We start from the raw sequence: 13,281 nt of genomic DNA, 5'->3' as shown, positions 1-13,281 counted from the left end.
TGTGAAAAAAAGATTAGAAAATATGAGTAAACATTATATTCAAAATATGGGACCTAGAAGTTTTGGGTCGATTTAAACATTATTTGATACCTATAAGTGGACTTGGGGATTATGGTATAAAAAGAAATTTCATCTAATATTTATTTCAGATTTTCCATACTTCGACTATGAAATTTATGGGATTCAAAATGATGTCATATGAGAAACAGAAGAGCCTGTAGTCGTAAATTTAAATAGTTCAAATCGTCCTATTTTTGAATATGTTCTTATACAGGACTGATACATATATTATTTCTACCACCTAGATTGACAGCCTAAATGAGGCGGTTTGTCAGAATTAAAAAAAACGACTGCCTCAAATGTTTTAAAACTTTAAGGATGTATATTTAGATTTCGGCCTTCTCCGTGGTAAAAATATCTGCCATTGTGCCAACAATTACTTATTGTTAAAACACAAAAAAAAATTTAATTTTACTAATAGTTTGGGTCGTTTTTGGCCAGCCAAAAATGCGATTTTTGATCAAATCAAGGTTGTTTATCGTATGGAGAACTATATACAGAACTCGAAAAAACTTTATAGTGATCACTAGACAGGTATACCCTACCGAAGTATTGAAAACATTAATTTTTTTTTGTAAAAATTTCACATTAGGTGTGCCCTTGTATGAGGTTCCAGCACTATGTGATAAAGAGTCATCGCAAATGGAATGGATTTGAAAAATACTGTTACATAGGAGAAATTAATATTTGAAGATTGGCATAAATTAAACGATGGTAACCTGTTCAACAAAATTTTATCGACACGCTGACGCTTCTATGCAAATAGTTATAGAAATTATTTTCCTATATTTTGCTCCAAATGTTTCGTCAGTATGGTCATTTTGATATGGATAACTCGATACCTATTTATATAGATCTATTTACTTAGGTATTACAATATTATTTTGTCTCTATAATAAATAACATTTCATAAATACAATTTTTTTCTGATTTTTGTAAATTTTTTTTCAATGGATTATGTAATTTAAACATTTAATTAATAGAATTTTAGCCCTTCTTCTCTACTATTACTTAAATATCACTATTTTCTCTTCGCCATCACTGTATGAGCCAACAAAACGCATTTTTACAAACATTTTGCTCGAACTCAAACAACCGACACGAACATTTGGAGCAAACGTCACAATCCAACATGAAAAACGAACTTGTGCGAAGCGAGCAGCAAACAAGTTGTTCGATACCGTCTGCATCGAACATTTCTCACAATTCTCGCCTTTCAAACGCTATACGTACCCGAGTTGTCGGAGTGTTCGGACGTACATAATAGAGAAGGTGTATATTTAACGCGTGTAAACCGATTCATTACAGTAGAGAAAAAAGAATAGAGTTAATAAAGCTAAAAAGAAATACCGTGCAATAGTCTTATAGCTAACAAATGAAGTGTCGAAAGCGCTGTGAAACGCGCAAAATTTATAATTAAACGCAATTGGAGAAGCAAAGAAAAATATTAGTGTTACAAAAATAAATGAAATAAGCAACAACAGAATCGATGCATGAAATATAAGCGAAAAAACACGAAGTGAGTAAATAAAATCTAAGAAGCGCAGTGACGAGCGGCTGCCAGTGAAGAGTGCATTTGAAGGCGAGCAAAAAATAAAAGTTCAGAAGTAATTGATGATAAAATTATTATTATATATGTGTCTAATAGTTATTGTTGATCGGAAGTTTCTGTGCTATTAACGGTGCAGAGTTCAGCCTTATTTAAATTTGTTAAAATTATTAATTTCACCTTAGAACGCGGTGTTTTGTTGCATTTATTGTTGCTGTATTAAATATTTTTGTAAAGTGCAGCAGTGTCCTCAGTGTTGGCATCGTCTTGACCTGCTTCATTGACCTTAAATATTTTGTGTTTTTGTTAGCGCGTTGTGTTGTTGCGGTCTAGTGGACGATTATGTCACTCTTCTCTTAAGCGTTTGCAGTGTTCTTGCGAGCGAGCGCCTAATAATAGTCAAAGCAGGCAAGCAAATAAAAAATAAAATAGCCAAAACAGAGCAGGCGATAAATGATTGCGCGCTGTCAGAACAGCAAAAACAACAACAAAACCAACAAACTGAAACTTATAAGCGCTGTTGCTAACAAGCATTTAATAGCTGCCAGTAGACGTGTAAAATTTGTGTTTTTGTATAAGTGATTGATTGTCATTAAAAGTGTGTGCGTGGAGTGAGAACAAGTGATTCACAAACAAAAATCAGCTGCTGGGCATTAGAGGCATCAAAACGGTATATCACCGCGCGCTATTAAAGCGTTGGCAAGAAAAGCAGACAAAATTAAATATTCTATTTAGATTCTGCAAGCGTTTCGCCTAATGTATACCTTCGCACATTAAGCGCGCCAGCACACACGCATCTACGCGCGCTCGTATACAGCGCGCAGTGTAGCTAACGCGTCGCGCGGATAGCCAAAGAAACGTGCCAAACAAAGCAAACTGCAAAAAATAGACAATCAGTCAACAGCGCTACGAACCAGTGCAAATAAATAGAAAGAAAGGCGACTGCGCTGCTTGTTTACCGTTCATACGCTTAAGCTTCGCGTTACGCCGCAGCCTATACCTGTGCCGCTTGCGCGCAGTCAAGCAGATAAACAATCTTATGAGCGATTTTTGCACCATTGCCTAAACGCGTTCCTTGCTTTTATATTTTCTGTTCGGTTTGTCGGTCGCATTAAATCGCCGCGTAATAGTCGTGTCTTTCTGGCAGATTCTGAACGCGATGATCAAATTGAATTAGACGCACACGTATGTAAATAAATGTGTGTTTGCGGAAAGAAAGTACGGTAGAAAGACAGATAGTGTTAGCAGCGCTGCGCGGTGGAAAAAGCGACAGGCGCGTTGTTAAAAGCTCGAGCGCTTGGTCAATTGGACGTGCACGCTTAGCGCGCTATTGTGTGGGACGCTTGGCGGTAAACCGAGACCGCAAATATCAGAGCAAGCAAATAAAGGCGCGATTAAAAAAAAATCGCTTCTATATATAATATTTCAAGGCAGTGAATTGTAATTCTTCGCAAGCAGAAATTACCGCATTACCGCACTGTGACCGTTTCAGCTAAATTTAGTTAACTATTGACAATCGTGTACTGAAGCGTTTCGATTGTGTGACACACAACGCGACAACCTGTCAGCAGCGTGACTTTCATTGTTGGCCGAGCGATTGCAATAAGTGAGAGTCAGCTGTTTATAAAACATATAAACAAATACACTTACAAACAATAGATTCATTTATGCAAAGCATGAATACATTTGTGAGACGTGCAACCGCAGGTGGCAAGTTGTGATATAAAGAATACGCGTAGTTATTTTAGGGAAAAAAGTTATATCTGTTGTTGTAACGCTATTTTTTGTTGTGAATATATTTTTTATATTGTAATACATAATATAAATACGCTAAATACATATGTAGTATATACTTGTATACCACATATAACCATTTCATCGGCATTCGTGCAAAATCAAAGTGTCTCATTGTGAAATTAAATTCTAATTAAATCGATTAATTGCCCAAAAAGTCGTCTTACGCACACATTTTTTAAAACCGGTTATTTCATTTTTGTTATTGTTATTGGTTTTTTTACAGTTTTGTGTTATGTATTTTCGATTAGCGGCGCAACACAAAGGCGACGCGTTGTGTTAATTATTTGCATAGTGTTATCTCAAAAGCGTGTTGCCGACGACAGTACAACAACAATAAATAAAAAAAATTACAACAAAAATATAATCAAGAAATTACAACAACATTCAGAATAATTAAAGCGCATTAAAAATAAGTTAAATATCGCCTGTCAGGCGTTTATAACACGCATTAAGCCATATTAAGCGCTTTAAGGCCATACAACAACAACAACAGTAAGCAAGCTAAAAATCCACATTTGTTGTTTTTATTGCACATACACACACCTACACACTCGCACGCGCAAGTATGGCCCACGCCATCGAAATTGCCGGCAAACGGAACGCCACAAAGTCAACAACAGCAGCAACAGCAAATAAAAAGCAACAACTACGTCGACTATTTATGCTGTTGCAAGTTTGCATTGCAGTCTTAGTGGCCAGCAGTTGTTTGACATTGCCAACGGCGGCCAACGCGAAACATCTCGACGCTCATCATTTTCATGCTCATCATGAGCAACAACAACAGCAGCATGCACATCACAGGCGCCGCTTGCAACGCGATTCGACCAGCAAAATTTTAAACACACGCGAACAGTGCAACAGCGTGCGGGATTACTTCGAGACGATCGACATTAAGCTGAGTGGCAACTTTGAGGAAAAAGGTGAGTGAGAAACGAAAAGAATATTTTTTGTTGCTTTTTTTATTTTAGTTTTGGTTTTGTAAAGTATGTAAGCTGCTCAACTCACTAAGTAAGTCAGACAGACAGCCAGTGTGTGAGGCAAGCAGCGCTTATTACCGCCACAGCTACAAACTTTAGCTAATGACTTGAAAAAGGAGGCGGCAAGTGTGTTCACTGTAGTTTGTGTGTGTGTAAAATTGATGTGGTTGCATCATTAAAGTGCATTTAATGAAATGTCAATGAAAAGTTTTCACTTTGAAAGTTGAGTTGATTTTTGGTTTGCGCCAATGAAGTGGCAAGGAAACACACAACTTAAGCTTAGCCACAAGGTCAATAGAAGCGGCAAGTTTCCTAAAATAATTCATTATAACAAATAAACCAAAAAATATACAAAACTACTACGAAAATGTTAAAGAAATCAAAAATCGTAATAAAAATAAATAAATTCCAAGTTTACATTACCTTCAACAGTGCAACAATCAAAGGAAGCACGTTGTTGGCAATAAATGGCATAAAGTAAAGAAATAAGCGAAAAACAGGGAAAAAAATTAAAACTTAAAACTGGTTGCGCTGCAGTGCATGCACTTCAAAGCCTAGTGCGAAAGCAAAGCAAACTCGCTGCTTTGGTGGCAAGTTGCAAAGGCAAGGCGGCTTTGTGCGTTTAACCAATTTCTCGCAAAGGAAGTAAGCGCGCGGGCAATAATGTTTGCGCGTTGGTGACCCACCTTTGGTGTAGCGTACTGGGGACAGTTAGTTGGAAGCAAATAAAACAACAAAGCGTCTATAAAAGTTAAGCAAATAAAAACTTCCGCTTGCTTTGAGTTGCTTTTAGACGATATGAGAGTTTTTCGTTTGAGTTAACGGCAAATATAGTCAACCTATTTTAGTTATATATAGTACATATGTACCAAGAAAGCTTAGGATGGATACAGAGGAAGGTAATAAAGGCAAAGTTAGTTATTTGGTAGAGTTTGAAAGCTGCGTAAGTACATTTTGTTTAAACGGTCAGATTTCTCTAATGAAAGTTACAGAGAGCTTTTAAATCAAAAAACCTAAAGGCTGGTATACCGTATGTGTGTAAGATAAAGTTTCCGTTTTCTTTAAGTTTGAACTGAAAAGTGTCGAAAGCTCAGAAAACGGAAAATAATGCGAAAGCTCTTTGGACCAAATATAGAGTCGAATTGATTTCTGAAAACTCTATACGCTAGAGCTTACAGAATCACTCAGGAATTATCAAAAGCTTTATTCTGCTTATCAAATACAGGAAACAATCGCAAGCTCAAAATAGCGAAAAAAATTTTATTTTTTTTTAATTATACCTACTACTGAATAATGCAAAACCAATGCAAAGACGTTGAAAGCTTTAAAAACGGAAAATGCGATGAAAGCTCTATAACAGAAACTTTTAAAAGCTTTTATCTTATCTTACGTGTTACAAAATGCATTAAAGCTCCAAACGTATGACGAGATTGCTCTTTACACGACCTTCGCACTAATTCGTACTAATCCTTAATGAACTTCAGTTTGTCACCTAAACAATTACTAACATAACCTTCTTAACTACAGCGGTTCTTCATTTTCGAGTTTTTCCTTACTTTTGTTTTTTTGGCATCACTGTCAAGGACATCGTCGAAACACGTGTACCCACTACACACACACATACAAACATACATTTGCACCAACTGTGCCAAACAACAAATTCTACGTACTTAAAAAGTTCATCAAGAATACGAAAAGTATCCTAACTATTGTAACAAGTAGCGAAATGCCAACGTGCGTTTCGACATGCCTCACGAGTTGATAGGGTGAATAATAACTGAATAAGAATAAGTTGAGAAGAAGGAAAAACAAAAACGCGTCGAAAGTTGTTAACAATGAGTAAAAGTTGTTAAAGTTCGATAAAATTTGCTATTGATGTCAATTGTTAGTGTTTCCCTAATGGTTGTTGTTGCGCTATTCAACATTGTCACACAAACACCAACACATATTCATGAACAAACGACAGTCATTGCGAAGGTCAGGTCGAGTCAATCGTAGATGCGTAAATCACGAGCAAGAACTGCGATAAATCGAAAATAACAACAACAAAAACCTCAGAGTTCAACTCACCCGAAAGTGAGTACATACAGCATAGTAAGGAAAAGGCACTACAAACTAGAGAAATTGGCTTGAAAAGTTTTGCCTCAACGAGCGAAAGCTCAGTCGAGGCGAAAAAGGCAAAACAAATGCCTGGCGGCTGTTGGCTATTGTCGCTTTCATAAAGTTTTATTTGTGTCCAGTCATTTTATTTTACTGGATTTTTTTATATTTAAATTGGATAAAGTTTTCCGTTTGGAATATGTGAAAAATTAACACCCATTTATGTGTTATAGAAAAAATTAAAAGAATGATTTTCACATTTAGTGTTTCAAAAGGCGGGGAAATTGTGGTCGATACTAGTTATTGTGTGGTAGAATCAATATTTACAGAGCAAAAACTGATTGGTAAATGCGGTTGGAAAAGTTGTCGGTAAAAATACTAACAACTAAAAGCTTAATTAATATTTCCAAAGAATCAATTAATATTTACGGCGAGGCAATAGTGAGGCGTTGTATACGGATTTTTAATACGGAGAAATATATTCTGCAACCACAAGCAATATACAAATTATATGTAGATGTGGATATTTATTTTAATCATGATCTCGTTTGATGATATCGCCTGATTTGGTATGAATTTCAAATTTATAAATTTTAGCAAGTCTGTTTAACCCCCAGGGAACGGTACATGGTAGAAGTAATTTGTTTTTATTGAAGTCCTTGTTTTCGTGCTAACATATATGTTCTGAATCTAGATAATGGGTCTGTAAAATATCTCCATTATTAGCTTACCTTGATTATCTAAACAAAGTTAAGGTTACACCTTTTATACTTATCTCCAACCTGTCCAACAATAATAACAATTCGATCAAAAAATATAGGAATTAATTAATGAGTCTTGAGTGTCAGCATCGGCAAAGACCTTTGACATTCTCTTATAGCCTCGGTAGATATCCATCTGGATCAGCGTATTAATCTAAACTTCTTCTCCACCACTAAAAAATACTTCCAAGGACAGAAGATCGATTCAGTAATGATGTAGAGCGCAATTCATTTAAATTCTGGTATTTTCAAAAACATGGTATAATTATTCTCACTTCACTATTAATTTACAGAGTCCAAGATTTCTGTATTTACGTTCATTAAAGTTTTAGGCTGAGAAAACTGTGCTGTTCTTTGGTGGGATCAAAGATCTGAAAATTTGTCTCATGTTTTCTCTCCAGATACTTGTGTTACTTACTCCAACAAGTTTAGAGACATGTATTGGAGAAGGTGAATGCTGAAGCTATCGTCTGCGAAAAAAAACATAAATATTATTTTTTCAATAATATTTAATTAAATCTAAATAATTTTAGTTCAGACATCTTACTTAAGCCACACTCAAACGTTTCTTTCAAACTAATTGAACCTGTTACATCTACAATTAAACCGCATAGAAGTTAATACATTTCCAATAGCGGGCATATGCTTCACCAGCAAAATGCTATTTGCAACTAATTTTCCATGAACTATTGAATTATTCACGAACCGGGTGGCGTTCCATGACTCGAAAATGCGGCAATTGACGCCATCGCTAATGACACGGTGACGTGAGCACGGCATGTTGGAGAAAAACGTGTGTGAAAAGCCACATGGCAGGTGACACAGACAAACGGTTGGACGGACAGCATTGGTTAATATCAAGCAAAACAAAAGTTTATCGTGACAAAATACAAAATAAAACTAAAAACAAAGAATTACCAAAACGAGAAAAAATTACACAACAAAATTTATGAGAAAAAAAAACGGAGCAGACAAACACGGTAAGTTTATGACAGCCTCTATAGAATATACATAAACTAACTGGCGGCGTCATGAATAAATGGATTAAATGTAGTTAATTAATGATTTATGCCACGAAATTACTCGCAAGTAACTGAAGATTGGATGAATTAGGTAAATAAGTTTCTTAACTACATAGAGTTGCTAAGGCGATAAAAGGTGTCTAATTTAATACTGAAAATAAATTCTTATTAAATAATTTTTATAAACTAAAAATTTTGTTATAAAAAATATTTAAGAATAAAATTAACAACCATAATTTATGTAACAATTGTTAGCTGTGTCAAAAGCATTATTTTACAGACGTTTTGGTTTCGCCCCGTCGTGAAGTGACAGCGTAAGTCAGCCAAAGTCGCAAACCCAATCGAGCTGAAAAGCATCAATGACAACTCAGCAAACTTTGGGGCAAGTGAAATTATTAGAAAGTTACATTTTTTTGCTGGAGTGAACTTGCGAAAGTTATTATTTGTGGCACGAATGATGAATTGTGTGGCATATTGCTTAATATAAACTTGCTCGCTTCTCAATAAATGTAGGAGAGGTAAATTAAAACGAGCATGTTGATATCTTTTTCCTGTATATTTTTTTTATCCGAGTTGTTTGTTCGATTTGACAGTTTGTTGTTTTGGAGAGACGAATATGGCTAATATTTAGCTCATTAGTAATACATGAGTACAAGTATACATATACAACATAAAAGTAAATATGTATAATGATTAACTTTAAAAAGTTGTCGCTTTTATTGAAAAACAACTGTTCAGAGTACATAATCTGCTACTATTTACCTTTATGTATTTGAAAAAGCAAAAGAAAATCCCTACAAGCTTTTAAGCAACTTTTTCCAATAGGGCTACCACTGACCATTTGCGCATATTTAAATATATTCAGTCGTGATTTGGCTGTCGTGTCAGTGTTATATTTCATTTATCTGGCTAAAGCTGTCAAATATATGAGATTAATGAACAATTTTATGCTTGTACACTTAAGTAATACATATCAAATGCGGCTGAATGACGACCAAGCTGCAACACTCACTCTACAGCGGCACAATACTCGATATACATAAACATATGCATGTATATAGGAGTATAATTTTTGTACACATGTGTATATGTTAACAGATGTGGGACCAGCTCATACCCATTGAAGCAGACTAGCTGAGAAGGTGTTGACAACAAAAAAGTATTCAAGATAACGCAGCGTAAATAACAAATTGAGGATTAAGCAAAAAGTCTCCAAAAATGAACGGAAATTTCTTTGCCTGCCTTATTCAGGAAGATAGGAGTGTTTCTGATTTTTTTTGTATATGAATAAGAAACGTTCCTCAGGTTTTAAAAAAACTTTAGACCAATTATTTGTTATTACTAATGTTTTTGATTGAAAAGAGTCAATCAATCTGTTAGATTAACTAACAAAAACTGTTATTATTTTCAATATTAATATTTATTCCACGAAATATTTCACTTTTTGTGATGAGCTATATTAACCAACATCGCATGCCTCATCATTTTACTCTTTCTGAAGCATCCCTGACACATGCTGTAACCATGTAATTATGTCCATTAAGACAGACCTTTTATATTATTTATTTAAAATCAAATTAAAGAGCTTTTTGCTTTCAATAAACATTCAAAATATGAGCACAAGCACAGGAAGAATACATAAAATTGTTATAACCTAGCAATAAGTTGACAATTAATGAAATGAATTATTGAAAAAACTCCAGTAAAAGTTCAGGTGCCTGAAGAAAAAGTGCTATAAGTTGAGGTATAATGGTGGATCCCGATTGTGTTATATACAAATTCTGAAAGTCAGGATATCAATCCTTTCTGTAGGTCACGTATAAGACACTTAGGTAATGAAAGCTCTTATAAAAGTGCAGTTATCAAAAGGAAAATGCGTAAGTTGACGAATATTGTTTGTTTATACTTGTGCTATACAAAAAGAAAGCTTTCTTGTGAAGTCTAATATCCACCCGAAAGCTCTGGTAAAAGTTCAGAAACCCCGTTATCGTTGTTTTTGTAGCCGCAGAAAACATTCTGAAAATAATTTTGTCGTAGAGTCTACAGTCCTTTGGTCGTGCAAAATTCGGAACCCGTTCTGGTTACGTAGATCCGACTATAATATAAACGGTTTTTTTTATCCTTTATTCGAGTTCCTCACTTTGCTAGCATCTCCTTTATTCATTTGTTGTGTATATAATAATTATGCGGGTAGGCTGAGAGTTGAATGACTCAATATATTATATGTATTTCATCGTTACGAGCGATTTTCTTTCAACATGTGATCAAAGTTTATGTGACGTCTCTTTCGGATTTGCCGCACAGACAATCGAACTGCTTCTATCACTAACACACTCTTCAATCTTTGCCACACCTTTCTGTCTTACCTGCGCGCTCTTCTCGCTTCCATCATCCGTGTTCTTCGTGTTCATCTGACGGCTCGCAACTATTTCAAAGTTATCAAATACGCTAAGCAGCTGCCAAACGATATTTACTTGATTTGTTTAGTTGTTGTAGTTGTTATTTTTGGTTGGTACGATTGACGTAGGAGCACTAGTAGGTGGCGCAGAGGCATTTTGGCAGTGCCAAAGACTTTTCTAATCCATTTGATGATGCCTGCTCGTGCCTCTGGCGCTTGCTATTTTTGTTGTACATGTATTCTTTACCTGCTTTTCATCATTGTCTTCTTTCGCTTTATCTTTTGTGCGTTGTGCGAGCTAATTGCGCATGAACGGTTGCTTGTTTAAAACAGCCGATATCTGCCAGTCAAGGTCACCCTATAAATCTATCAATTATAATTATTTCGTAGTTAATTGTGTGCGGTGCGAGTGTGTATACTGTGTTTGTTGGGTTCTTTGTTGTGTATTAGCGAAGTTCTGAAATATTTTTGTAATTAAAGGGAAGGGATTGTACAAGCAAAATTAACTATGGTCTTTTAGGTTTAGGTTAGGTAAAGTTAGTAATCAGATTGAATTGTTTCATTATTATATATTGTAGGAGTAAATATAAATACAATTATGTATGTATGATTAATGGGGTATGCATGACATGGGGTTTCTCCAGTTAAAGTGAGTCATTCACAAATCTCCTCTTTATAAGTTAATCTTCTGTACTATGTTACTTACTTCGAATATGTAGAGTCGATAAGTTTATTAATTACAAATGGCGCTTCTTAGAATTGAATTATATAAAATATATCACTCATGACATAAATATACCAAGAGCGTCTTTGTTTTTTCATGAATGATTGCTAGAATAAGTATCTACCCCATATTAGTTTTTCAACATCCTCTTAGTATACACATTAGGGATTTCTTGAATAAAAACAAAACTTGCAAATAATAATTTTTTTATTGTTTCTCGTACTATTTGTTGAACGCATTAAAAACAATTCCTTTTTCAAAGCTAGGAAATGTATGAACCGAAAAATTCGAAACCAGCTTACCTTTACCATACTCTGAAAAGCATTTTTATTGTATTTTACAGTAATTTTGGTTTCGAAATGTCATGTTGATTTGTTATAAATAATGCTCTCAACGAGTTTCTCCTAAGTTTACAGTCATAATTCAAATAATCTTCTGTTATGTTTATATCAATTACTCGTGGTATGCCCGCAATTTTCATATTGAAGAAGAACTGTTTTGGTAGAACTGTTTCGAATTTTAATAATTTTTGTAAGTTTTAAAAGTGGATTCAAAGGCGATAAGAAGCGGATATCTTTGAAACCGCAAAATCTTTCAAGTGATGTAAGGAGAGGAGATAAATACGTTGATGAACTGGTTTTGAGTATATAAATACCAAATTTCGAATTGTTTTTTGAGATATTTGAATGTGGTTTGTCTTTTTACAAACTGAACCTAAGGAAATATTGCTTTGAATCTAAGTCTTCTGTCTTAATCAAAATGTTCAGTAATTGCGCTTTAATAACTGAGAATCGCTTTTGAATTACTTAAGCAGACTCTCGTAAGCGTTTAAAATCATTCTTCGTTTTAGGTAATTATGATTTGGTTTGTCAACAGCATAGTGGAATGTGCTGGGATGCTAGTCTAAAATTATTTTGGTGAAGCTTTTATGTTTAGAATGAGCGTTTTATCCTGATATTTGGAGGAGTTTAATGGATTCATTTATCGTCAAAAGTTTGAAAATTTCATATTATATATATATATAATATTAAATATATTTTCAGATGATTTACAATTTATAAAATCGTGATTTATTATTTTCTTACGTTTTTTTTTGAATAAGGCACTATCGATTTCCATGGGAAGAACCGTAGCCTTCTAAACTGATGTAAAGCTTCAGTGTTTATGGATTTATAAAATTTCAACAACATTTGTGAATTGCGGCAACGGCATTTAAAACAACAACAACCAAATCTTAATTTATACGCTTCACTCTCTTAAGATTGATATAAATTATAAGCTAAGACTTCTTCGCCCTATTTCCGCTCATTTTATACTTCACGCTGAACTTAAAGTCTGTTTCTCAAGTAATTTTCCATTTAACTTATGGAGTTTACATGCACATATTTATAAATATATAAGCATATACAAGTATACATATAGGATATTTGAACACTAGCGGCGGTAATTGTCGCTCTAGCAGTTGTCGGAAACGGGCATTGTTATTGTTTTGCCACAAAACAAACTCCTACAAACTTGAATTTCAACACTAATAATGGCAGCTTCCATTGGTTTCACTTAATCCTAATGGGAACGAAGTTGGTAGGGAAAATGTGTCTGTGTAGGTGTTTCCTTCACATCTTCCCAAGTTGTGTTTCCAACAAAAACAAAATTTTAATGAAATCGAAACACTAAATATAGATTCGTACTTATTTGTTCTTGTTGTTTGCCTCCGAGTCAACTTCAACTGCAGCAGTCAAGTATTGCTATGTCGCTTGTATCTGTTTCGGTATTTTGTACCTCACATCCGTATAATCGCTTGGCAATGTGGCAACTCACTTCCAGGTCTCCAAGGTGTTCTTCACTGTGGACCACTGTGCCCTGATGTTTTTCCGGCTCGTGTAGTTATCGGAT

General features: G+C 34.7%; 2 protein-coding genes across 9 annotated transcripts in view; both read left to right on the top strand.

The window, feature by feature from the left end:
• Positions 1 to 13,281, top strand: part of dally (division abnormally delayed protein) — a 643,966-nt gene that overhangs the window by 214,738 nt on the left and 415,947 nt on the right. The gene's annotated exons all lie outside the window — the stretch shown is intronic.
• LOC118681505 (division abnormally delayed protein-like) overlaps positions 1,294 to 13,281 on the top strand; it is a 184,376-nt gene continuing 172,388 nt past the window's right edge. For 2 of the 6 annotated variants that reach the window (XM_070112237.1, XM_070112236.1), the window contains exons 1-2: positions 1,300 to 1,667; positions 3,630 to 4,326. In XM_070112237.1, the coding sequence (XP_069968338.1) occupies positions 3,972 to 4,326 (355 nt within the window). In that variant the 5' untranslated portion in view covers positions 1,300 to 1,667; positions 3,630 to 3,971. Of the gene's footprint in view, positions 1,668 to 3,629; positions 4,327 to 13,281 lie in introns of all 6 variants that reach the window. The other 4 variants (XM_070112241.1, XM_070112239.1, XM_070112238.1 and 1 more) reach the window with 4 other exon arrangements.

Source organism: Bactrocera oleae, chromosome 6 (assembly GCF_042242935.1).
Source record: "Bactrocera oleae isolate idBacOlea1 chromosome 6, idBacOlea1, whole genome shotgun sequence".
Taxonomy (NCBI): Eukaryota; Metazoa; Arthropoda; class Insecta; order Diptera; family Tephritidae; genus Bactrocera; species Bactrocera oleae.
This window is presented reverse-complemented; position numbering and strand designations above follow the sequence as displayed.